This window comes from Juglans regia, chromosome 10 (assembly GCF_001411555.2).
Source record: "Juglans regia cultivar Chandler chromosome 10, Walnut 2.0, whole genome shotgun sequence".
NCBI lineage: Eukaryota > Viridiplantae > Streptophyta > Magnoliopsida > Fagales > Juglandaceae > Juglans > Juglans regia.
Window position 1 is genome coordinate 29,657,232 of NC_049910.1, and position 24,740 is coordinate 29,681,971.

General features: G+C 37.9%; 2 protein-coding genes across 2 annotated transcripts; one reads left to right on the forward strand and one right to left on the reverse strand.

Moving 5' to 3' along the window:
• Nucleotides 1-3,384: 3,384 nt before the first annotated feature.
• On the forward strand, nt 3,385-6,738 carry LOC109010110 (glutathione hydrolase 3-like). The gene is made up of 7 exons (XM_018990825.2): nt 3,385-3,584; nt 4,173-4,516; nt 4,697-5,215; nt 5,365-5,600; nt 5,715-5,979; nt 6,091-6,228; nt 6,301-6,738. The coding sequence occupies exons 1-7, from the start codon at nt 3,467-3,469 to the stop codon at nt 6,571-6,573; spliced, it is 1,893 nt and encodes a 630-aa protein (XP_018846370.2). The 5' UTR covers nt 3,385-3,466; the 3' UTR covers nt 6,574-6,738.
• A 324-nt stretch (nt 6,739-7,062) lies between these two features.
• Nucleotides 7,063-14,024, reverse strand: LOC109010112 (AP-4 complex subunit sigma). Its single transcript, XM_018990828.2, has 4 exons — nt 13,782-14,024; nt 8,100-8,186; nt 7,602-7,670; nt 7,063-7,485 (listed from the first exon to the last, which is right to left on the reverse strand). Exons 1-4 carry the CDS (start codon nt 13,920-13,922, stop codon nt 7,354-7,356), a joined length of 429 nt encoding a protein of 142 aa, XP_018846373.1. The 5' UTR covers nt 13,923-14,024; the 3' UTR covers nt 7,063-7,353.
• Nucleotides 14,025-24,740: the final 10,716 nt, after the last annotated feature.

Consider the following 24,740-nt stretch of genomic DNA (forward strand, 5'->3'; position numbering starts at 1 on the left):
AATTTGATAATAGCCTCACTTACCTCCTCCCCTATCACAGACCAGAATTTTTGATAAAAACAAGCCCCATATCCATCTGGTCCTGGTGCTTTATGAGGTCCCATTTGAAAAACAGCTTCATCCACTTCCTCTTTTCTAAAAGGTGCCAAGAGAGCTTCATTCATTTGAGGGGTGACCTTTCTTTTAACAGCTTTTATCGAGTCATCTATGTTGTGTGGATTGGAAGTTGCAAACAGTCCTTGGAAAAACTAAGTAAAGGCCTCTCCAATTTGCTTGGGGTCTGAACTTGTTCTGCCATTATCATCTATTATCTTGGATATATTATTCGTCTTCTTTTTCTGAGTTGCACACAGGTGAAAATTTTTTGTGTTTCTATCTCCTTTATGTAGCCAATTCTCTTTTACCCTTTGTTTCCATTTCACATGCTCTCTTTCTAGCTGGTTATCAATATCTTTTTGTAAATTTCTAAGTTGCTGCATTGAATCTGCTGTAACATTTTGTTGTAATGCTTGAAGAGATCTCCTTTTTTGCTTGATATTAACTCTAGATTCCCACTCTTTTTGAAAACTCCATTGTCTCAACACCTGCAAACAACCCTCAAGTTTATTATTGATCTTGGTGAGGCCTTCTTTGTTTCTGCCATGCATGTGCCAAGCATTCTGAATAACCTCCTCACAGACTGAGAAAAGAGACCAGCTGTCTTCATATCTGCAAATGTGATCTGATCTGGTATTCCAATCATCCTGTTGCCCACATTCATCAAAATAGGACAATGATCTGAAGTAGAAGATGCTAGAACCTGTACTTCTCCCCCACCAAACATTGCACACCACTCTGAATTGGCTATGGCTCGATCAAGTCTTTCTTTGGTAAAATTATGATCCTGTCTAAAGTTAGACCAGGTATACTTACCTTGAGTAAAACCCAAATCCCACAATTGGCAGTCTTGTAAAACATTTCTGAAATCATCAATCTGTTTATCAGCCCTTCTAGTCCCTCCATACTTCTCACTATGATGTAAAACTTCATTAAAATCTCCTATGCATAACCACCTTTTAGGCTTGATAAGATTCATATGACTTAGAATACCCCACCCTTCCTGTCTCTTATCTGTTTCAGGGTTGCCATAAAAACAGGTTAGCATCCACTCTATCTCTGTTCGTGTAACCCATATATTTATATGTCTTTGTGAATAAGTACTGATGTTAATATGCACCTCTTCATCCCATAACAAAGCCATATACCTCCACTTTTACCCACACCTTCAACAGAAAATAAGCATTTGAAACCCAATTTCATTTTTATAGCTTCTAGGTTCTTCTTTTGCATTTTTGTTTCCATAAGAAACAAAATGCTAGGCTTATAAACCTTAACCAAAAGGCTAAGATCTCTAATTGTCCGAGGGTTGCCAAGCCCTCGGCAGTTCCAACTTAGTAGCCTCATTTCTCTCGGTTGGGCTAATTAACAGCCTCCGCCTTTATATGAAAATCAACAGGTAAAACCTGTTTCTTACCCCCACCTTCATGTTCAGTATCCATGTCCAACATAACAGATGCTTCAGCATTCTTCCTCTTTCTAGTAACATACTGAGAAGGTTGTATCATATCACTGGATTGCTGTCCCCTCGCCTTTCTCTTCCATTTGGTTGCACATATCTCAGGAATTTGCTTACCTTCACCCAGATGTTCCTCAACCTGCATAACCCCTAGCTGAGCTGGCTGACTAGTCAACATCATTAACTCCTTAGTTTTATCAAGCACTTCCTCTTCTGCTTCAGGCTCTCTATTAAGCATAGGAAGTTCAATAATTTGAATATTACCAATAATACTTTCTTCTTGATCCTCTCCTGTAATATTCTGTTGCACCATTTCTCTACTAGGATCCACTGCAACAGACTCAATTTCCTTTTGAACCATTGTCTCCAACGTATTGGAATTAACTAACTTTGGTATAGTTGGAAATATTGGACCCGATGTGCTGCCATAACTTGAAACTGCAGCTGAGCTTGAGGCTCTAAGCCATGATCCATATTGTTGCATAGGATGATCTTTATTGTCTTCCTGCTGTTTAGACATCCCCAAACATCCTTGCTCTCTATGCTTGATAACTCCACATTTGAAACAGAATCTTGGTAGACGTTCATACTTGAATTGAATAAAGCTTTTCTGACCAAGTAGTTCCACAATTTTTCCTCTTATTAAAGGCTTCACTAAATCCAGTTCAATCTGCACTCTAAGCCACTTTCCCCAACAATTCCCATCATACTCAGCCTCCACCTTAATTACTCGACCAATTGAGGATCCAATTCTACCTCCAATCTCCTTAGTCATACATCCAAGAGGTAAATTATGTAATTAAACCCACAATGTAGTCATATTAAAATTCATATCAGAAGGTGGAGTAACCTCATCAAACTTTTTTAAACAAACCAAGTTTGTGTCAAACAACCAGGGCTGTCCTCCCCAAATCTTGTTCATATTTGTCTCAAACTGAAATTCAAACACATAAAGGTTCTCTCCTACCTCTACAATCTTTATTCCAGCACAGGATTTCCACACTTTTAGCATCGTGTTCTTAAAAGCATCTTTATTAATCTTCTTATCAACAATTATTTTCCCCACAAGACATAACTTCCCTCGCTCCATATTGGTCTTAATATCATGATCAGTTATGACTATTTCATACATTTCCTATTCAGTTAAGGAAAACTTGTTCCACAGTTCAGAAAGTTCCTCATCGATTACAAACCAGAAACCAAGCTTGTCTTGAAACAAAATTTGAAAATAGTCTACAGAAATGTTACAGGAGCTTGTATTACCAAAGCTTCAAAAGGAAGTAAAGTATAATATGAACTTGCCCTAGGCAAAAGACTCTTCCACCGAAGGTGAAAGACAAAATTCCTCCTCATCAGAAAGTTCTCGAACTGAGAGGAAACTCCCATCCATGTCTACTTAATTCATTATTGCTTTTATATTTTTTCAAATTCATGGGCCCGCCAATTGGAATATACACCAAAAATTTGAGAAGTTGGCCGGTTTGATGGGTAATGACGTGTAAAGCTCTTAGAGGTCGTCACACCAATTTTATCATGGAATATTCCATTCGCTGGCCCTTTTTTGGAAACATTTGCCGGCCTTTTCTCATAGCGCTTGTTAAGATTCTTTGTTCGTACATTTAATTCTTTTATCGTTTGTCATGCAACGATTGGCTAATTATTAAAAAAAACACAGTTCATGTTTTTCTTTTTTTGAAATGAAAAGTTTTTCCGTTTTAATTTCCGCGTCCAATGCTTATAGCGTTCATGAATGTTAAGATATATCATCGATTAATAAATCAAATAAACATTTATTCACCAAAATAATTATAAAATTTTTCTAATAAGATTTACAATAAAAGAGAGAAATATCAATAATAGTAACAAGTACAGCTACCAGTCTCTCTATGTGTGGATGAGAGGTGTTCGGTGATGGAGCAGAAGAAGAAGATGGAAGCTCCACTTCTGGGCAATCATGGGTTGGTCAACGATAACAGGAAGAGTTGGAGCAAGGCTCTGCGGTTCCTTCTTGCAGTTATAGCCCTCACAAGTGAGTTTCTCTTTTCCCTTTTTACTGCTGGGTTTTTTTCTTTTTAGTTCTGGTTTCTGCCCTGAATCCTGTTATCTGAAAGAGTTTCAGTGGTTGAATCCGAGGAAGACATGTCTGGGTCTTCTTTGTAATTGTTTCATTTATTTTTTATTCCTTGGCCTCGTGAATAGATCGCAATATGTATGAACCCACCCCCACCTACTTGTTCGCTGTAAAATGATTTGACTTTTCATTAGAGCTATTGTTCTTCGAACATGAACCCAGTTGCTATACTTTTAAGCACCAAAACAGTTGATCACCAAACTCAGGCTGAGTTTGCAGTAATCCAAACAAATTGTAGTCCCATAAATTTCCAGGCATTCTTTCATTTCGGCCTCGAGCCCAAGTCTAGAATGTTGAATGTTTTAGGCCACCTCAGAACTACTATTATAAGGAATATTTCCTAATCTGTTCTCATGATTAGCCAGATGACCGACAGACACAGATCATACGTTATTTTCTTGAGTCATCTTTTCTTTGCTTTCCGCAATCTACGGTCATTGGAGCTATAAACTAGATTTAACCATGCGCGCAATGTTTGCATTTCAGTTGTAGGCCTTGTACTCAGTGGTGGCGGCTTAAGTTCTTGGGTACTAGGAGGAGGAAACAAGTATGATAAGAGAGCTGGAGCCAATGAAACTGCTGACATTGTTGAGTCAGATCAGGGTGTTGTTGCTGCTGATGATGGTCGATGCTCGGAAATTGGTGTATCCATGCTTCGGCAGGGCGGGCATGCTGTCGATGCGGCAGTGGCCACCGCATTGTGCCTTGGTGTTGTTAATCCGATGGCTAGTGGGTTTGGAGGTGGGGGTTTCATGATTGTCCGGTCTTCTTCAACATCACAGACACAAGCTTTTGACATGAGGGAAACTGCTCCATCAGCAGCTTCACAGGTTCATAATTTCACCAAGCTCATATTGATTAGCAGTTCAAATCAATTTTGCTTGTCTTTTTTAGAGATTGAACCCATTGGATGGCAGGGTTGACTTCAGATTTCACCATTTTCTTCCCCTAAAGTTTAACTAACAAGTTTTCTTTTGCCTCTTGTGCCAAAATATGGTTACCAAAATCAGAATATGTATGAGAATAACCCCAAATCCAAAGCTTTTGGTGCACTTGCAATGGGAGTTCCTGGAGAGATAGCAGGCCTTCACAAAGCTTGGTTGCAACATGGGCGTTTGGCATGGAAGACTTTATTCAAACCAGCCATAGAACTTGCTAGAGATGGATTTACGATTGCTCCTTATCTCAGACAACACATAACTAAGAGTGCAGAGATGATCATGAATGACCCGGGTTTACGACAGGTGTTTGCGCCAAATGGGGAGCTGTTGCAAGAGGGTGATACATGCTATAATGTGGAACTTGGCCACAGCTTAGAGGCAGTGGCAGAGCAGGGGCCACAAGCTTTCTACAATGGAACCGTTGGTGAGAAATTAGTGAAGGATGTGAGAGAGGCAGGTGGAATTTTGACAATGGAGGATTTAAGGAATTATAGAGTGGATGTAATGGATGCCATGGCTACGAATGTATCAGGCTACACCATAATTGGAATGCCCCCTCCTTCAAGTGGAACACTCGGTCTTTCTCTGGTAAGATCTTCACTTCCAAGACGACAGAGTACTAAGATACTAGGTCATTGGTATATTGAACCATACAAAAAGATGATTGCTGTGTTTCACTATATAGAATTAAAAGCTTTTGCATATGCATGTTTAATACCAAACATTTGTAAAAACAGGTTCTAAACATCTTGGACAGCTATGGAGATTCCAATGCTGCAGAAGGCAGTCTTGGTCTACATCGCCTTGTTGAAGCAATAAAACACATGTTTGCAGTCCGAATGAATCTCGGCGACCCTAGATTTGTTGAAATAAGTGAATATGTATCAGACATGCTCTCACCATCTTTTGCAAAGCAAATTCAGCAAAAGATACTTGACAACACCACTTTCCCTCCAGAATACTATATGAGCAGGTTTGGTCCATACATTAGTGGTGTAAATTTGAGCTTCCCTATCTGATCAACAATACTGCTAATATTGTAGTATCTATCTCATTATGTTATAAAGTTTCAGCCCATAAATTTCAGGTGGAGTCAGCTGAGAGATCATGGAACCAGTCATTTCTGCATTGTGGATATAGATAGAAATGCTGTATCAATGACCACCACAATAAATTATCCTTTTGGAGCTGGGGTGCTCTCTCCTTCTACTGGGATTGTGCTGAATAATGAGATGGATGACTTCTCAACGCCCACTGAAATTACGCCTGACAAACTCCCTCCAGCTCCAGCAAATTTTATTCAACCGAATAAGAGACCATTATCTTCCATGACTCCGATCATTGTCATCAAGGTAAAGAAATAAAACAGCTAAAAAACGATGTTTCCCATTAAGCTTTTTCATCTGGAACTGATTGCAAATCTGTGCTCAGTTCTCTTTTTATCTTACCTTGGCGCTTGGCAGGATAATCAGCTGGCCGGGGTCATTGGTGGCAGTGGTGGAATTAACATAATTCCGGCAGTAACCCAGGTTTTTGTAAACCATTTTATGTTGGGGATGGGACCATTAGATGCAGTTCAGAATCCAAGAATTTACCACAAGGTTCATGACTTTCAGTCCATAAGTATAATTTAACTAACAATGGGGATCTGACTCATTCTAATTCCCATGCAGCTAATACCCAATGTGGTTTTTTATGAAAACTGGACTGTGATTGATGGCGATCACATTGAGCTTGAAGATGAAAGAAAGATTTTCTTGAAAGAGAGGGGTCATCAACTGCAGGCCAGAGCAGGGGGAGCTATCGTCCAGTTTGCCGTTCAAACTCTCCAAAACCCCATTAAAATGGGTCGAAAACATGGAAAGTATCATAATGACAACATATTCCATGGTACACTTACTGCTGTATGTGACCCTAGAAAGAACGGGAGGCCCGCGGCCATTTAGCCAGCACTATGGCCTCAGATTGAAAAAATTCTAAGGGAGGGAGAGAAGCCCTTCTGCCTGGAATGTTTTCAAGCTTGGCCTCTAAAATTGTAAATTGTAATTCAAAAATGTTTAGAAATTCTTTGCAAATATCAATATCAAGTTGGTCGATGACCATTCTGGCTTTGTCTTAACCATCTTGAAGAAGGCGAAAAAGATCAGACGAGTCCATCAAAATTGGCCTAATTGTACGTTTTTAACCACAACTCCATTGTATTAACCAAACTCAATATTAAAATAAGCGTTCACAGCTGAGAAATCTTCATCATAAATTTTATTCTCTCTAAATCACATTGGTTGATATGCCACGTTTTATATGGCTTTCAAATTGAGTAGTTAACCTATAAAATCACATATCTAAGATGAAGAGTGGCATTGCTCTATGTAACATCAATAAGGGACATTGGCAACTGACACTCAGCCATTGGACCCAAGAAATGGATATTAACAGAGCATAAAAAATAGTGAATGATTTTTTTGCTTCGTCTCGAAGTCCTCTAATTTACAAAGTTCTAAAGAGCAAAATAAAAAGGCAGAGGTACTTCTAGGATTGATCCATCAACTAGTATGTGATCAAGACAATAGAACAAAAAGCTAACACTAGAATGAAAATGGTAGGTTTACATTGTATTTTTATTGAATTTTTACCATCTTTTTAGCTTATTGCACAATAGGCAACAACACAAGTAAGAAGCAAACACTGAAGAATCTAAAAGAAACCCTTAGCAATACACCCGTTCATTATGCTTTGTCCATCAGCTGTATGGGAGCCAAAATGTTAGACTTGCTTGTCTCAACAATACACCCGTTCATGACCATTTCCTCCAGCATAAAATGCGCTTTCTCTAGATGAAACATGATGTCTAGCTCACACTGCAAATTTCAGCCGAAGGAAATAGGAGAAACCAAATCAACTTCATCAAAGGAGGGAAGGAAACTGGATTCGGGACATATAATAAAGGATGTGGTTAGAAATAACTCAGACTTACCACATTGCCAAAATGCCGGTCCATTGTTTCCACCAATAGATGTATGAATTCCAGAATTGCAAGTTCGTTCTAAACATGGAAAATAAGAAATGGGAATGAATGTCGAGAAATAAATCCAATAGGAAATCTAGGAAAAGGTTTGAGGGGAGAACACTTTTCTAGTACTGTATTTAACAGAGCTTTGAGTTGAGTTTTGAACAAATAAACAATGGCTTTTAAGAGGCTGTCTCATCCAAGGCCGAGACATAACAATGTTCTCTCTCTCTCTCTCTCTCTCATGCTCTCTTCAAATAGAAACTACACCCTTGAAATTGAGGGGCGCATTGCATGAGAAGTATCATGCAAAAATTTTTACAAAGTGTTAGGCAAAGAGAAATTTCCTGAAAAGAATCCATATTTTTTGATTGGCATGGTTCACATTGTTTTCTTCTCTCTGTGACAACAAAAATTTCAAAATACAAGCATCATCTCCAGATATGGATAAACAAAGAAACTTACTTCCTCATTGTCAACTCCAACCAGGAAAAAAAGTGACGCATAGCGCCTGTAAACAATTTTGTAATTCCGATGCTCGACAAAAGAACACTGTTACCAAAAACCAAAACATATCAGCAACAGATACATGAACCCTGTTCTGACATAATATAATTAAAATGAACTTTAAGAAAAGCTTCAATTTACTGAAAGAAACACATTCTCTGATAACTAATAGCAACTAATACGTTTACATTGTCCAGACACAGATTCTTGATAGAATGTGATGAAGAGCTAACAAAATAAATAAATAAAACATGACCAGAAGAAATTAGAAAACCATAATGTGCTTGACTTAGGCAAGAACTCAACTCTTAGACAAAATATTTATATTCACTTGTTCCTAGGCATGATTTTAATAGGAATGATAATCCGTGCAGAGTCCACTACAAACTGTCCACGTCTAACAAGGTCCACCATGATATAAAATCCAATCATTTTTCAACGTTCACATATTAGTTTATCTTTTTTGGATGGACAGCTACTATGTGTAAAATATTATGATTTGATAACTTGAGAAAAGGGAAAAATCGTTGTGGACAGACATATCCAAGAATCACAGTGAGACGGTTGACCATCTCCAATATATTTTTTTTATAAGTAAACAATTGTATTAATAAGAATAGGCATAGCCCAAGTACACGATGATATACACGAGGTAACGCCTATCTAGGAAAAAGAAAGTCATGAAGACCAAGGCCATTAAAATCTACAGATATGGCCCATAGAAATAATGTGCTACCAAAGAGTGATCTAAGTTCCTCTAAAGAGCGTTCCTTGCCTTCGAATGTCCGGTTATTTTGCTCCTGCCGTAAGCACCACAGAATACATATCGGCGCCATTTTCCACACAACTGTGATTTGTGGAGAACCTCCTAGATTTGTCCTACTTGCCAAGAATGCAACCACTGTGGTCGGCATAACCCAAGCAAGCTCTAACCTGCAGAACACATCATCTCATATCGCTCTAGCAACCTCACAATGTTGTAGAGGTGATCCATAGTCTCGCCACTTTTCTTGCACATACAGCACCAGTCTACTATGATGACCCCGTATTTTCGTAAGTTATCCAACGTCAAAATCTTACCTAGAGAAGCCGACCAAGCAAAAAATGCCGCATTAGGAGGGCATTATCTCCACACCATGGGAATTGATTGTCCACTACAACCTGTCAACTCCTTGAGTGCTCGGTCTCATGGAGTATAGAAGACGAAAAAAATCCTCAAAGCTACCAACTTCCCAATCTTGGGCAGCCCTATAAAAGTTTACGTTCCATTGGAGTTGATCCCCATATATCACCATAACATTAGCCATTGAGTCTTCTTTTTTACATGCAATCCTGAAAACTGAGAAGAATGAGTCCTTAAGGGCATTATCTCCACACCATAGGTCGCTCTAGAAGTTAATTCTAGAGCCATTTCCCAACACAAGTCTACTATGACGAGTGAAGAACCCCCATCCTCATCTAATATGCTACCAGACTCCCACTCCATAAGCCCCACTCACCTAACTAGTGCTCCAACACTCCCATTTTGGAGTCGATCACTGACTTCAATAAGGATTCTAGTTCCATAGTGTATCTCCACAACCATTTCCCAAGTCAAGCCCTATTTAAAATCCTTAGATCCCACTTGACTAGATGTAATTTGAATTCATCCCTCATACCACTCCACAAGAAATCCTGCTATAGTTTTTCAATCTGAGTCGCCACACTTGCTGGAATTGGGAATAAAGATAAGAAATACGTTGGTAAATTAGACAGAGTGCTTTTGATTAAGGCTTCGTTTGGATACAGAAACACTCTAAGCTCATCATGACAACTTTCCCAAATTTTTATACAAAATATAATAAACAATTCAATTTTTTCAAATCCCAAAATAATAATAATATTAAAAAATAATATTTGAACCCGTGGGAAGGGCTTTATTTTGGTTAGGATTTTAATTAGGATTTGGTTTAAATACTCTTTGTAGCCTCATTTTAATAAGTTCATGAAATTTGATGAATTTATTCATTGTGAGTTGAGTTTATTTCTCTTGTTCTTGATTGAATTTTTGAACTTATCAAAGGTAAATCACAACTTTTGTGGCGTTCCTCCTTGTAATCTGGATTCAAACTAGTTCTCATTCTTTCAAGCCCATCTTGAGTGTTGGGCACTTGCTAGCTTCATCCCAAGTGGATTGACCCAATCCTTGTATTGCTTCATTGATCTTCTTAGCTCTTGATCTTGTAATTGGCCCATCTGGAACTTGAAAAGGATCTTTAAGACTAGGTCCAACTTGGTCCCCATCAATTCATCTAAAATCATCTCATCTCACTATCCAAACAAGCCCTAAAGTGATCCTACCACCTTTTGACAAGTACAATCTCTTCCAACCTGCCAATCTACGTTCAATCTTCATCATTATTCCAAATCAATTTAGCCCTTGATGCTGCTCCCAAAGAAAGACCAAGGTAATTCATGGGAAGAGAGGAAACCTTACATCCAAGAATGTTAGCCAACTGCTGGGTGTTGCGCACATTACCAACTGGCACCAACTTTGATTTGTTGCAGTTCACTTCCAAGCTTGATGTCGCTTCAAAACAAAGTAAGAGCGCCTTCAATGATCACATCTGGTTTTGTTTTGCCTCACAAAAAATCAGTGTGTCACAAAAAAGAAGTGAGAAATGTTTAGAATACCCTTGTTGAAGTCACCAACCGAGAATTGAGCCACAAAACCATTGTTAATTATGGTCGAGATCATTCTACTAAGTGCATCCATAACAATGACAAACTAAAGTGGGGACAAAGGACCCCTTGTCTTAGGCCTCACTAGTTGTTAAAGAAACCAATTGGATTGCCATTTACCAACACTGAAAACTTCGCTGTTGAGATGCACCATCTGACCCACGAGCACCATCTCTCCCCAAATCTACACCTCTCAACCAAGTATATTAAGAATTCCCAATTCACGTGATCATAAGCCTTCTCCATATCTAACTTACAGAAGATCCCCTTATTGCCAGATTTTAATCTACTGTCTAGGCATTCATTGGCAATAAGAATTGGGTCCAGAATTTGCCTTCCCCTTAAAAATGCATTTTGGGGTTTCGAAATGATCTTTCCCAACACCTCCCCTAAATGGTTCACAAGCAGCTTGGATAAGATCTTATACACTCCATTCACAAGACTAATGGGTAGATAATCTTTCACTTCCATTGCCCCCATCTTCTTAAGAATAAGTACAATAAAAGCGGCATTTAGGATTTTTTCAAATTTTCCAACCGAAAAAAATTCCTAGAACACCTTCATTAAATCCTCCTTCACCACTTCTCAACATGTTTGGAAAAATCCCATAGAGAATTCATAAGGGCCAGCTGCTTTATCTTTAACCATTTTCCTCACCACTCCAAGAACCTCCATCTCCTCAAAGGGTCTCTCCAACCAAGAAACATTTTGCGACTCTATGGACTCAAAGGCTAGTCTATCGAGCTTTGGTCACCAACCCACCTGTTCAGTAAGTTTTCGAAAAAATCAGCCATGTGCTCTTGAATCATAGGAGCCTCCATACAAGGCACACCATCTATATTTAACATCTCAATGGTATTCATTCTCCTATGAGAGTTGGCCACTCAATGAAAGAACTTCATACTTCAATCTCCTTTTTTTAACCACAATGCTCTTTATTTTTGCTGCCAAGAGATTTCCTCCATTGAGATAACCCTATCTAATTCTGACACGAACTTTGCCTTTTGAGATAATTCTTCCAAGGAAAGCGCCTAACCCTCCTATATTCTTTCTAGCCCCTGTATCTCCTCCAACATAGACTTCTTACGATCACCAATATCACCAAAGGATTGAGCATCCAAAAGTTTCAGATCTTGTTTCAAAGCTTTCAGCTTACCTACAAAAATGAAACTAAGAGTGCCATGAATCTGATATGAGGACCACCATTGTTTAACCCTGTCCACAAAGCCTTCAGTTTTCAGTCACATATTTTTGAATTTAAAAAACCAACTCCCTCCTTGAATACCACCACAATCCAATAAGAAAGGAAAGTGATCCGAGTAAAGACGAGGCAACCTCTTTTAACATAGGTTTGGATAATGACTTTCCCACTCTGACGAAACTAGAAATCTGTCCAGTCTAAACCACATACGATGATTGGACCACGTGTATGCTCCGCCAATGAGAGGAAAATCCACCAATCCAAAGTCGAAAATACACTCTGAGAATTCCATCATTGCAGGTCGCAGCCTACTTTTTCCTGATCGTTCACCTAGGAACCTTGTAACATTAAAATCGCCACCTATGCACCATGGTATGTCCCACCAACAATTAGCTTCCGCTATTTTGTCCCATATAAGTCTTCTATTACTATCTGAGTCCAGGCCATAAATACCAGCAAACACCCACAAAAAATTCTCTCCTTTTATATTGCATTGTGGCAAGATTTGTTATCATTGGCTTTATATTTTATATAGAGCGCATTAGGTAATGCCTTGTACTGCAATCTAAGTGTTTGAAAGTTAGAAAAGGAGTTCAGCTGTCACAAGTCGGTGAGATTTGGAGTGTTGTGCAATGAATTTAGGAAAATGATAGAAGCATAATATTTTTACAACCCTTTACACAACATAAATTATAAAAGTAAATTATAATTATAAAATAAATTATAAAAGTATCATCATTAAGAAGCATTCCCTTATTTGAAATTGGCCGGCATTCTTTCCAGCCTTATTCAAATAAGGGTGTGGGTTTAGTTTTTTCATAGGCTCAAACATGATTTGAAGGTGTGATTTGGAGTGCCGTGCAATGAATTTAGGAAAATGATAGACACAACCATTTTCACAACCCTTTACACAACATAAATTATAATTATAACCCTTATGGGATGGTACAGGCAAAGCTACCAAATTCCGTGAGATTTAGCACTAACTTTTTCGATTTCTTTCTAGTTTCAAATCTCTTACAAAATTTTTATAATATTTCATTGCGACGATGTACTATAATATCATAAGGTTATCCATTAAAAGTGAAATAAATAGGGTTCATTAAGTGCAAATACTGGATATTTTAGCCTTATGTTTCTAAGAATGTTTGTCGGAAAAAGTATAAGATATTTTAGTCATTGTGTTTCTTACTATGACTAAATTGACAAGTGAAATTTCCAACATATCTTATGTTTGATATCCTTAACCATTATAGCCATCCTGTGCAAATTGCACAGTTTTTTAGCCATAGAAATATAGAGTACTTTATCAACAACAAAGGATAAATTAAAAATTCAAGACTGAAAGAACCTGAAACAATTTCGTTTCCAGTATTTGGGAATAGAACTCGAAGCATTCATTCAAGGAATCAGAAACCCCACGCACGCACCCTTGGAAACTTTTCACCACCTCTCTCAATTAGTGACTCATAACCAATTTCCAATCGACCAATTTCCAATCGATCAGTGAATAGGAAAATCATGCAGTTCATATACACGAAACGGAATTCCCAATATAGGCTGAAAACAAAGAATTTTACTAAAAAAGGTTTCGATTAAGTATGATCTGGGAATTTATCTGGGGTCAATATAACCCCAAGATAAAATTGACTTAATTCAATCTCATAGATAAATCCAGAAAAAAAATTCAAAAAAAGGATGGGAAGATATAAGGAAACCTGTTGCTCGTTACGGGCGAGGCATTTGCGAACAATTTCGCCCTCAAGAGCGCGTCGTTCTTCGATAGTGAGGTACTCGTAGTATTGGGCAAGACGGGTCTGTCCCTGCTTGTTCACCATCAATATGAATCTGATCCCCATTTCCTTCCCTCTTCACCACGAGAGAGAGGCAGAGAGATCTTTAAGTTTGGCTATACCTTTTCGAAAAGAAAAATATTCTTGTAATCTTCTAAACCATTCACTAATACGTACTTTGTCATTATTTTATTTAATATAAATATTAATATGTAAATATATATTTAAGTAAAAAAATAAATACATAAAATTATATATTAATGTGTAGTACAGAGATAATAAATAATATTATCCTTTAAGAAACTTTTCTTTTTGTGAAATTTTTACTAAAACTGCCAAGTTGGAACAAGTAATGAATGAGTAGTCTTTTTTCCTATCTTAATTATATTTTTGAGCATATTTTTTTACAAAAATTATATTCCTAAATCCTAATCCTTCTTTTAACACATCCACCACAGTGATTTTCTAAAGCTCTCTCTTGTTATGAGCTAACTCTCTCACTAGAGTCCCTCTCCATACTATAGTGCTTTCTTTCCCGCCACCACAAAACAACCAATTTTCCTCACAAACAGAAACTAGTTAACCATTCACTCCAGACATCTCAAACTTCATAAGCATCGAATGGATTTGGATTCACTCTTAACACAAGCTAAAGCTCTTTCTTGGCAAGATTTAAATCTTGAACTTGCACCAGAATCAACAAACGCCATATCAGACACAGTTTTAGTAAGAAGATTGGTAGCAAATAGGCCGCTCAACAAGTTTGCAATCCACTCTAGTATCAAGGCAACATGAAACTTCATACAAAAATTTCTTATAAAAGATCTGGAAACAAACATATTCATTTTCACCTTTCGATCTCTCTAGGATAAGCTAAGAGTCTTAAACCCAGCACCCTGGAACTTCAAAGGCCACCTATTAATCCTCAAGCCATGGCCCCCAGGAGATCCTCTGCAAGAGATCAGTCTAAAACACTCACTGTTTAATGTTCAGATTCATGTGCTACCCCTCGACCATATGACACTGAGGAATGCAACCAACATTGGGAAAGCTTTAGACAATTTGATCAAAGTTGAAGAAGATCCTATCTATGGGATAGCCTACAGAAAATTCATTAAGATAAAGGTCGAAATCAATGTCACTAAACCCCTTCAACAAGGATTTACAATGCCAAGGTTCGAGAATCACGAAATATAGGTATCCATAAAATATGAACGTTTGTCTGATTTTTGCTATGCATGTGGAAAATGGGTCACTCCCAAATCTTCTGCAATTATAAAAAATCACCCCATGACTTAGAGCGGATTTCAATAGCCCAAGCTTTTCTCAGACATTTTAACAAACAAAAGGAATGCAAGATGCAGATGTGGACCCTTCGGAAAACACAGCTCAACCTCCTGCGACTGACGATAGAAACAATAAGGGGAAATGAATCCAATTTTCAAACAATCAACAAGGAAATTATCAGATAACTTTCTTGGATCACTTACCAGAGGGACAACAATCCTTTCACAGTGGAGACTCCAAAGTTTCTTCAATTCTTCCCACCGTCGTTGACTACCCAACAACACAAAGCAAGCTCCATTTGAACTGTGCCTTCCATCTCTTCAATATTGTTAAACTATAGTGAATCGAGTGCATTCAATTCTCCACCAACAAAAATCAATATCTTCACTGTGGAACCAACTACTGCCTCAAATCAAATAAATTGAATCCGCAACCAATTTTCCCTCTTATCAGCTGGACCAAAATTTAAGACAATAGAAAGAATGACAACAAAGCCATAGAACTTCTCAAGCATCACACCATTTATCGCATCTTTGTCGATTAGGATGCATATACCTTGGAAGGCACAGTGGAGGCAAATATACTCGGCGATGTAGAGCTACAAAACACAGCAGATCAAGCATGGGGCCACAATTTCCTCAGCCCATCTATGTGAGCCCAAGTCTCAACCCTCCAATTCATTTACACGAAGGCATTTTTTTATTGATTAGCAAGAGAAAAATATTTTCTCTACCAAGCCCATAACCCTCTGCCCACCAGGCCCACTCACTCCATTCCCTGAAAGCTAGGCTGACCACTCTCTCGAGCCCAGCCAATCTTCTACAAAATCCACCCAATTCAATCCTTTGCTTGAGGCCAGCGGAACATCCCAAAATCTAAGCACTCAAATGCATCAATCTTCCCTAACCAAAGAGCTCAACGAACACCAGACCCAGGCCCCATACACCACCACCCAATCAAGTTGTCCCCATGTTATAAACAAGGCCCCAGCAAGCCCACCACCTTATTTCACCCCAGATCCTTGTCAAAACTCACCACAAACCTCGATTTCAACCTCCATGACTACACAACCCGCAATCAATCCCACGAACCTAGCAAACATCCCCACAATGCATTTGACTAAGCAAATAAACTCACCACCACCTGCTTTCATGTCAAATACCCCATCCCCAATAGCCACTTTGACTTCTCAAGCCAAGAAACCTTACCAAGCCACCCTCCCATCGAAGCGAAAAATGAGTATAGACTCCCCACAACCCCCAAAGAGGAAATCCCAATGCCTAGTGAATACATAAAAGCAAACAATTGATGAGCCCACAACCAATGCACCACAACCGGAAGAGACATCTTTGGCTCTCACTTTATTGGAAATGTAGTCAGGCTTCACGGGAGAAGAGACAAAATTCAAAGGGAAAGCCCGCATGTCTCCTTACAGTAGACCATCACCACCTTCTCCAGGAAAGTCCAAACAAGCTAGCGAGGTAAGCTTCAAAATGCCTCACCCCGCTAAATGAAGACACTGGATTGGAATTGCAGGGGTCTAGCTTGACCCAAGGCAAATAGAAACTTAAGGGCTAATATTAGAACTTATAACCCGGACGTAATCTTTTTGTCGAAAACCTTGGTGTCAAATGAGTGCACCATATCTATAGTAAATAGTATAGGTTTCCACCATTTTATTCACTTTCTAGCTGCTTGTAAAAAAGGGACCTCTTACTTTTGTGGTGTCCGGGTCTAGAATTAGAACTTGTCCATATTAATATGAATCTTCAGTTTTAGTCTACATAGATCCTTTACATCATCCATGGTTAATTACTTATGTATATGCACCAGCCTAATGGAATTATAAAGTTAACTTTTGGAGTCACCTGGACTCAATACACCAAGCTTTCACGGGCCCTTGGGTATGTATGGGCGACTTTAATGATCTCATTGACCAGTTTGAAAAGCACGGTGGACGCCCAATCATCTTTAACCCAAGCAAAGGCCTCAAGACCCTTATGGATAGAAATGACCTCATTGACATTGGTTTCACAGGTCTGAAATTCATGTGGTCAAATAACAGATATGGAAAAACACTTTCAAGGGAATGACTAGACTGAGTAATAGCAAATCAGGAATGGAGACTATTATTCTCGAATGCATCGTTGCAACATTTAACCTCATCAGCATCAGACCACCACCCACTCTTGTTGCATACTACGACAAAGCATCGTTAAGCCTCATCTTTTAAATTTGAAGAATTTTGGATCCTCGAGCAACTCAGCGATCAAATAATAAAAGAAGCATGGAGTAAAAGCTATCAAGGCAATCCTGCCTACACACTCTGCAAGAAAATCAAATCAACCAAAGATGCACTCAAACTATGGAACAAAAATCACTTTGGGCAAATTTAGAATAATATCCACGATCTAGAAAGAGAGTTACTTGAAGTTCAAAGCTACCGAATGACATCTCACAATCAAGAAAAAGAAAGGTTCTTGCAACGTAGACTCCACAAGCAAAGTGAAAATGAAGAAACATTATGGTATCAAAAATCACGGATCACTTGGCTTACCTCCATGGATCTCAACATCTATCATCTTACAACAACAATCCAAAAGAAAAGAAATGCCATAGACTCCATCAAATTGGGACCAGATAACTGGTCAATGGACCCTCTCGTTATTGAATCTTCATTTATTAATTATTTCAAATCAATATATTCTTCATCCAATCCACAAATCCTGGGGCAACTCGAAAATCTTTTCAACAAGCAAATCTCAGATCATGATAATGAATCACTCAATGCGATACCAAATGAAGAAGAAGTATTAGGAGCTCTAAAACAAATCCCAAGCCACAAAGCGCCAGGTCCAATTGGCATGAAGACTCTCTTTTATAAACATTATTGGAACATCATAAAAAGAGGTCATCCAAACAGTGCATAATTTCTTTAGAAGTGGAAAACTCTTGAAGCAGATGAATCATACCAACATAGCTCTCATTCCAAAAACCCAAAGGCCTAATTCCCCAAGCCAATATCACTCAATCAGTCTCACAAATGTCAGCTACAAAATCATAACAAAGATACTGGCAAACCACTTTCAAGCCATGCTAGCTAATATTATCTCCCCCTTTCAGAAGACTTTTGTCCCAAGTCGCAACATAAAAGAAAATACTATAATTGCCCATGAGCTATTCCACCATCTCAAAAGGAAAACAGAGAAAGGGGTTAATGGCCATAAAACTTGACATGGAAAAGACATTCGATCTGGTTGAATGAGATTTTCTTTTCATGGTAATGAAAGCATTGAGATTCAATCAAGAATGTACAAACCTGATAAAAGAGTGTGTAACAACGACAACATTCTCCATCATCATCAATGGCTCACCAAGAGGCTTCTTCAAAACATAAAGAGGACTCAGACAAGGAGACCCGATCTTGCCCTTCCTCTTCATACTAGTCATAGAGGCACTATCAAGAATTTTGTTAAAAGCTGAAGGGCAAAGTACACTTGAAGGGGTAAAACTCAATAGAAATAGTCCGCCCATCTCACACCTACTTTTCGTGGATGACACAATTATCTTCACAAGAGCTACATAAAGAAATGCTGAAGTTATCTCAGAAAGCTTAGCAGGATATCAAGAAGGGTGAGGGAAAAAAGTTAATCTGAGCAAATCTTCCATCTTTATCACAAGGAACACAAGTCCAGCAACCAAATCAACTATATCTCAGTGGATTTCTTACAAAGCATCTTCGGCAAGAATGAAATATTTGGGCTTGCCAACCTCCTTTAACAAAAAGAAAAGAGAGAGCTATAAAGAAATGCTAAGCAAAGTGGGAAGAAAACTGGAAGGTTGGAAATCAAAGCTATTATCACAAGCAAGAAGAACAATGTTGATCAGATCAGTAGCAAGCACCATCCTATCCTACCACATGAGCTTTTTCCAACTCCCAAAATAAGTATGCAAGGCACTCGACACAAGCTTTAAAAACTTTTGGTGGGGATTCCCAAAGGAAAAAGCTCATAACCTGACATTAAAATCATGAAAATCCATATGCCAACCAAAAACATTAGGACGACTCGGACTCAGATTGATGAGAAGAATGAATCAAGCGTTACTAGCAAAGACTAGATGAGAATTAAGCGAAAGACACAATGGCCTGTGGCATTCAATTCTCTCAGCAAAATACCTCCAAAACACAAATTCCTGGAACGAAGTACCAAAATCGTCAGACTCATGCATGTGGAAAGGTATTCTCCAAATAAGAGACATACTTAAAAAAAAAGGAAGATGTTATCAAATTCTTAATGGTCTTTTAGTCAACATCTGGTAAGAACCGTGGGTTCCTTTTATGGAAAATTTCAAACCAAAGCCAATCCAATGTATGGACCTAATCCAACTTTCCCTAAAAGTTTCGGATATAATTATGAACAATCCACGGTCATGGGACATGCCCAAAATGCAAAACCTTTTTGACCAGGAAAGCATTATAGAAATCCAAGAAATTCCGCTACCAACAATCTTACAAGGGCAAGACAAGATCATTTGGACACCAAACCAAAGTGGGAAATTTTAGGTTAAAACAACTTACCATGTAAAAATCAGCAACCAAGATTCAACACAACAATATCCCAAGATGAAACTCTTCAAGCCTTTATGGAGTCTAAGAATCCACAACCGTCACAAGCTGCTACTTTGGAAGCTACTCTGGAACTTTCTCCCCACCAAATCAAGGCTAAGTGCAATCGTTCCACAATTTGAATCTAAAGAATGTCCGTTGTGCAATCAAGTGGAAGAAACCTTGCTATACTTTTTCATAGAGTGTCCAATAAACCGGATACTATGGCAACAAAACCACTTACCATTAAATTTAGCAAACTTGACCATTAGCTCCACCTCAGATTGGATAAGGATGATCATATACCTTGAACATGAATTGGGATTACGGGACAAGGAAAAACACCACTCCCAGCTATTCACAATAATTATCATGGATTTTATTTGGAGGAAACAAAATGATATTGTTCATAATCACACTACCTGATCCGCGGAAAAGGCAAATAGTCATCTGAGTTAGATTTATGAGGAATACAAGAATGCTTGGGAAGAGAAACAAAAAAGGCAAGAAGAAACTTTGATGCTTCCACCTCCTAATGTTCAAACTTTCTCTTTCGACGCCTTAGTTAGAAATAATTTCTCAGTAGCATCAGTGATTCGCAGGAACCAGGGTGGGGATATCCTGGAAATCAGAATGAAAAAAATTCAAACTTCAAACCCTCTAATAGTTGAAGCCTCAGCGGCGCTGCTAGCTTCCAAAATGGCAACTCAACAGAATCTAATAATTGAAGGTGACGCCCAATCTGTCATCATAGCCATTGAAAGTTTAGACTCATCCCCTTTTTGGAAAATCTCCCATATCATTGTAGATATTCAACAAATCTTTCGCCATCACCAAAGATGAAAACTAGCAAAAATTCATCGGTTCCAAAATCGATGTGCGCACTCAGTGGCACAATGGGCAGCAACCAATCATGTTTTTTTATGTTTACCTATAGATAATCTCCCTAGATGGCTTTTGTTTATTGATAATGGAAAAGATCTACTTTAAACTTTTTGTAATTCCATTTTTTTATTCTATAATATGCTGGATTAGAAAAAAAAAAAAAAACACACCCACCACATTTCCACATTGGTAAGGAGGAAATAATCAAATAGACCAAAAACTCGAAATACAAGTTTCTTACCTTCCGGTGACCTAACCTTCCTCGAGTCCAATTCTTCTCAAGCGTTAAGTGCTTTGCAGCTCTTCTCGATGACGACTGGAAATGATTTGCTAGATCTTGGCTGCTTCTGGTCTTCCTCAAACTGTGATCTTCTCCTTTAATAGCAAACATTTGGTCTGCTAGGGTTGAATATCCTCAAGTGTGGTACCTAAATGCACAGGTCAAGCCAAAATTGCTTTTGTAAGTTCCCATAAATGTAGCAGTTCGATCCTTTGTTCTGGATGTACACACAAATTAATCAATTCTTTGTGCTTTAATTTTCTGTTCTCATTTGGATTATTGGAGTATAAACCCAGAGGACCCTATACGTACTTTTTCAATTACCATGACAACATATTTTGGTACTTTTTATTCTGTTTTGGATGTGATCTGTGAGTAGGTAATGGTATAAGAGTTGTAATTTTTTGTCAGTGTAATGGACCCTACTGCTACCTTACTTCAGTTGACTGGTTTGAGGTAGTTACCCTCTAAGAACAAGAACTAGATAGAGAGAAAAAGAGAGTAATTTGTGTGAAATTTTAGAGTTGGCTTCTTTCCCAACTAGTGGTGTATTTATATGTGTTCAAAACGACTTTGTTTCTTGTACATTTACTTATTACGATTTTGTATAAAAAAAGGACACCGTTCTACTAATCTTTCCTCACTTACAGAAAAACGACATCACTTTGTTTAATAGAACAACACTCTAACTTCAAATAACTAAATTGTCATCTCCAACCTTCTCCTACGCACAACTTGTTTCTCATTCCTTCACACAACTTGCACCTTTGATAATCATCTACTAAACTCATCCACTCCAGCTCACTTTCTCAGCTTATAACATACGTTTCCCATTCAAAGCACCTTTCTCACAAGGTAAGGAAATTTTTCACGAAGTTGCCAATAGGATTTCCAAGTGGCATCACCCACTCTAGCTCCCTTCCACTACACTAAAACTTCTACTACAACTCTATTATTAACCTTTTTACTTTTACATTGTAAAATACACTTAGGTTCTAATGTTAGCTCACCCCTCAAATCAATTGGTGGTAGTGTGGACAGGGGTGAAACATGCTGCCCCAATTTTGTTTTTAAGCAAGAGACACGAAATACAAGATAAAGTAAAGAATATTGAGGAAGTTCAAGCCTATAAGCAACTTGACTAATTCTATGGGTTATCTGGAATGGACCAAAAAACCTTAGAGAAAGCTTGAAGTTTTGGCTGACAACCAATGGATTCTACCTGTAAGGTTAAAAAGTCTGAGATACATCCAATCCCCAACTGAAAATTTCCTCTCAAACCTCTTCTTATCAGCTTGAAATTTCATTCTTTCCTGAGCTGCTGACAGATTATTTTTCAAGGCGGCCAAAATCTGATCTTTGACCTTCAATAATTCTTCTACTACCTTATTGGATGTCAACCTTAGTATATAATTATGTAGTCTTATAAGAGGTTTGCCATACACTGCCTCATATGGTGTGAGCTTGGTAGAAGTGTGAAAAGTGGTATTGTACCGCCACTCAGCCAATGTCAACCACACGAACTACAACCTTGGTTTATCTCCTGTGAAGTATTTCAAGAAATGCTTAAGGTATTTATTAATAGCCTTAGTCTACCCATCACTTTGAGGGTGATAAGCAGAAGAATAAGAAAAAGTTACTCCCTACAAATTGAATAACTCTTTCCAAAAAAACTTGTAAAAGTTGAGCCTCTATCATAAACTATGCTTTTAAGCATACCATGCAACTTGAACACATTATCAAAAAATAAAGAGGCTATCTTTTCAATGTCATAAAATGAGAGTATTTGGACAATCTATCAACAACCACCACGATGACAGAATAACCCTTCAAAATAGGTAGACTTTCTACAAAATCCATAGAAAAATCTATCCAAATTTGCTGACGTACTGGTAATGGTTGCAACAATCCATCAGGATACACATTCTCCACTTTGTTTCTTTGGCAAACTTCACATTCTTTAATGTATTTTTTTACTTCACTTTTTAGCCTTGGCCAATAAAAATCACTTCTAGCACGCTACAAAGACTTGTAAAATCCAAAGTGACCTCTAGATGGACTAGCATGAATGAAATGCAAAATCTTCACTTTTAACTGAGGACAATCTGGAATATAAATTATTCATTTCTTAAACAAAAGACCATGTTTAAGAGTGAAGGAATAGGTAGAAGATGTGCCATTCTTCAACAAATCAAATTGTTGTTGTGCTAACTAATCTCCAACATAAGCATTCTTCAACTCTTCAAGCCATGTTAGGGTAGGAATTGTTATAACGGTAACGACCATAAAATCATCTGAACTATACCTTCTTGATGAAGCATCTACCACTTTGTTTTCAGCTCATTTTCTATAATCAATTGAGAATTCATAACCCAACAACTTTAAAATCCACTTTTGTTGAGCTACTGTACCAATATTCTGTTCTAACAGCTACTTTAAATTGTGTTGATCAGTTCTAATTATAAAAGCACTTCCAAGTAAGTAAGGTCTCCACTTCTTAATAGCTATAACTAAGGCTAGTAATTCTTTTTCACAAGTGGACAACAAATAGTTCTTACCCTTGAGGGCTTGGCTAAGGAAGGCCACTAGTTTTTTTTTTTTTTTTATTGTACATCAAGATAACTCCCAACCCAACATCACAAGCATCACATAACTTCCTTGTACAATCTGGCAAAGACAATACTTGTGGATTAGTCACATCTTGTTTAAGCTATTCAAATTAATTAGTTGCTGCTTGAGACTACTGAAATGCATCCTTTTTTAATAAAGTTGTGAAGGGAGTTGTTGTTAGACCATAACCTCTAATAAACTTTCTATAATAACTTGTCAATCCTAAAAAGCCTCTTAAAGACTTAACATTCTTAGGAACTAGCTAGCTTAACATAGACTCCAACTTCTTTGGATTAGCTCTTACCCCATCCTTATAAATTAAGTGCCCCAAGTACTCAATTTCAGCACATGCGAAAAGAAATTTTGATTTCTTGCAAATAGTTGATTCTTCTCCATTATCTCCAACACAATGGTTAGATGTAGTAAATGAGATTGCATGTCCTTGCTAGAAACAAGGATATCATCGAAAAATACTATTACAAACTGTCTCAAAAATGGTTTGAACACATCATTCATTAGACCCTGAAATGTTGAGGGAGCATTAGTGAGTCGAAATGGCATGATAAGAAACTCATAATGTTCCTCATGTGTTCTAAAGGCTGTTTTACGTATGTCATCAATTTTCATATGGATTTGATGATACCCTAATCTCAAATCCAATTTGGAAAAAATTTTGGAGCCAAATAACTCATCCACTACATGTATGGGGTGCTTGTCTTTAATGGTAGCCTCATTCAACATTCTATAATCAATACACGTTCTCAATGAACCATATGACTTTCTTACCAATAAAATAGGAGAAGACAATGGTGATTGACTTGGCCTAATCACCCCAGACTTCAATAACTCACTAACAATATTCGCAAATTTCTATTTTTTGGTAATAAGGATATCGATGTGGCCTCACACTTATAGGTTGAGATTCCTTCTTTAGAATTATTTGATGATTTCGAGACCTTTGAGGAGGTAAGCCAGTAGGTTAATAAAAAACCTTACCATGCTTCTACAACAACTCAAAAACTTCAACAAAAACATTGGTCTCAACAAAATGCTCTCAATAGATAGCAACTGTAACCACAATCCTTTATACCGCATTTTGGAAATACTAGAAATCTCCATATCATCAACCAATTGAGTGTTAGTAGACATAAGGCCCTTGAGATAGACTGCCATTCCTCTGTAAGAAAAATCCGTCTTCAGATCAACAAAGTTTCAA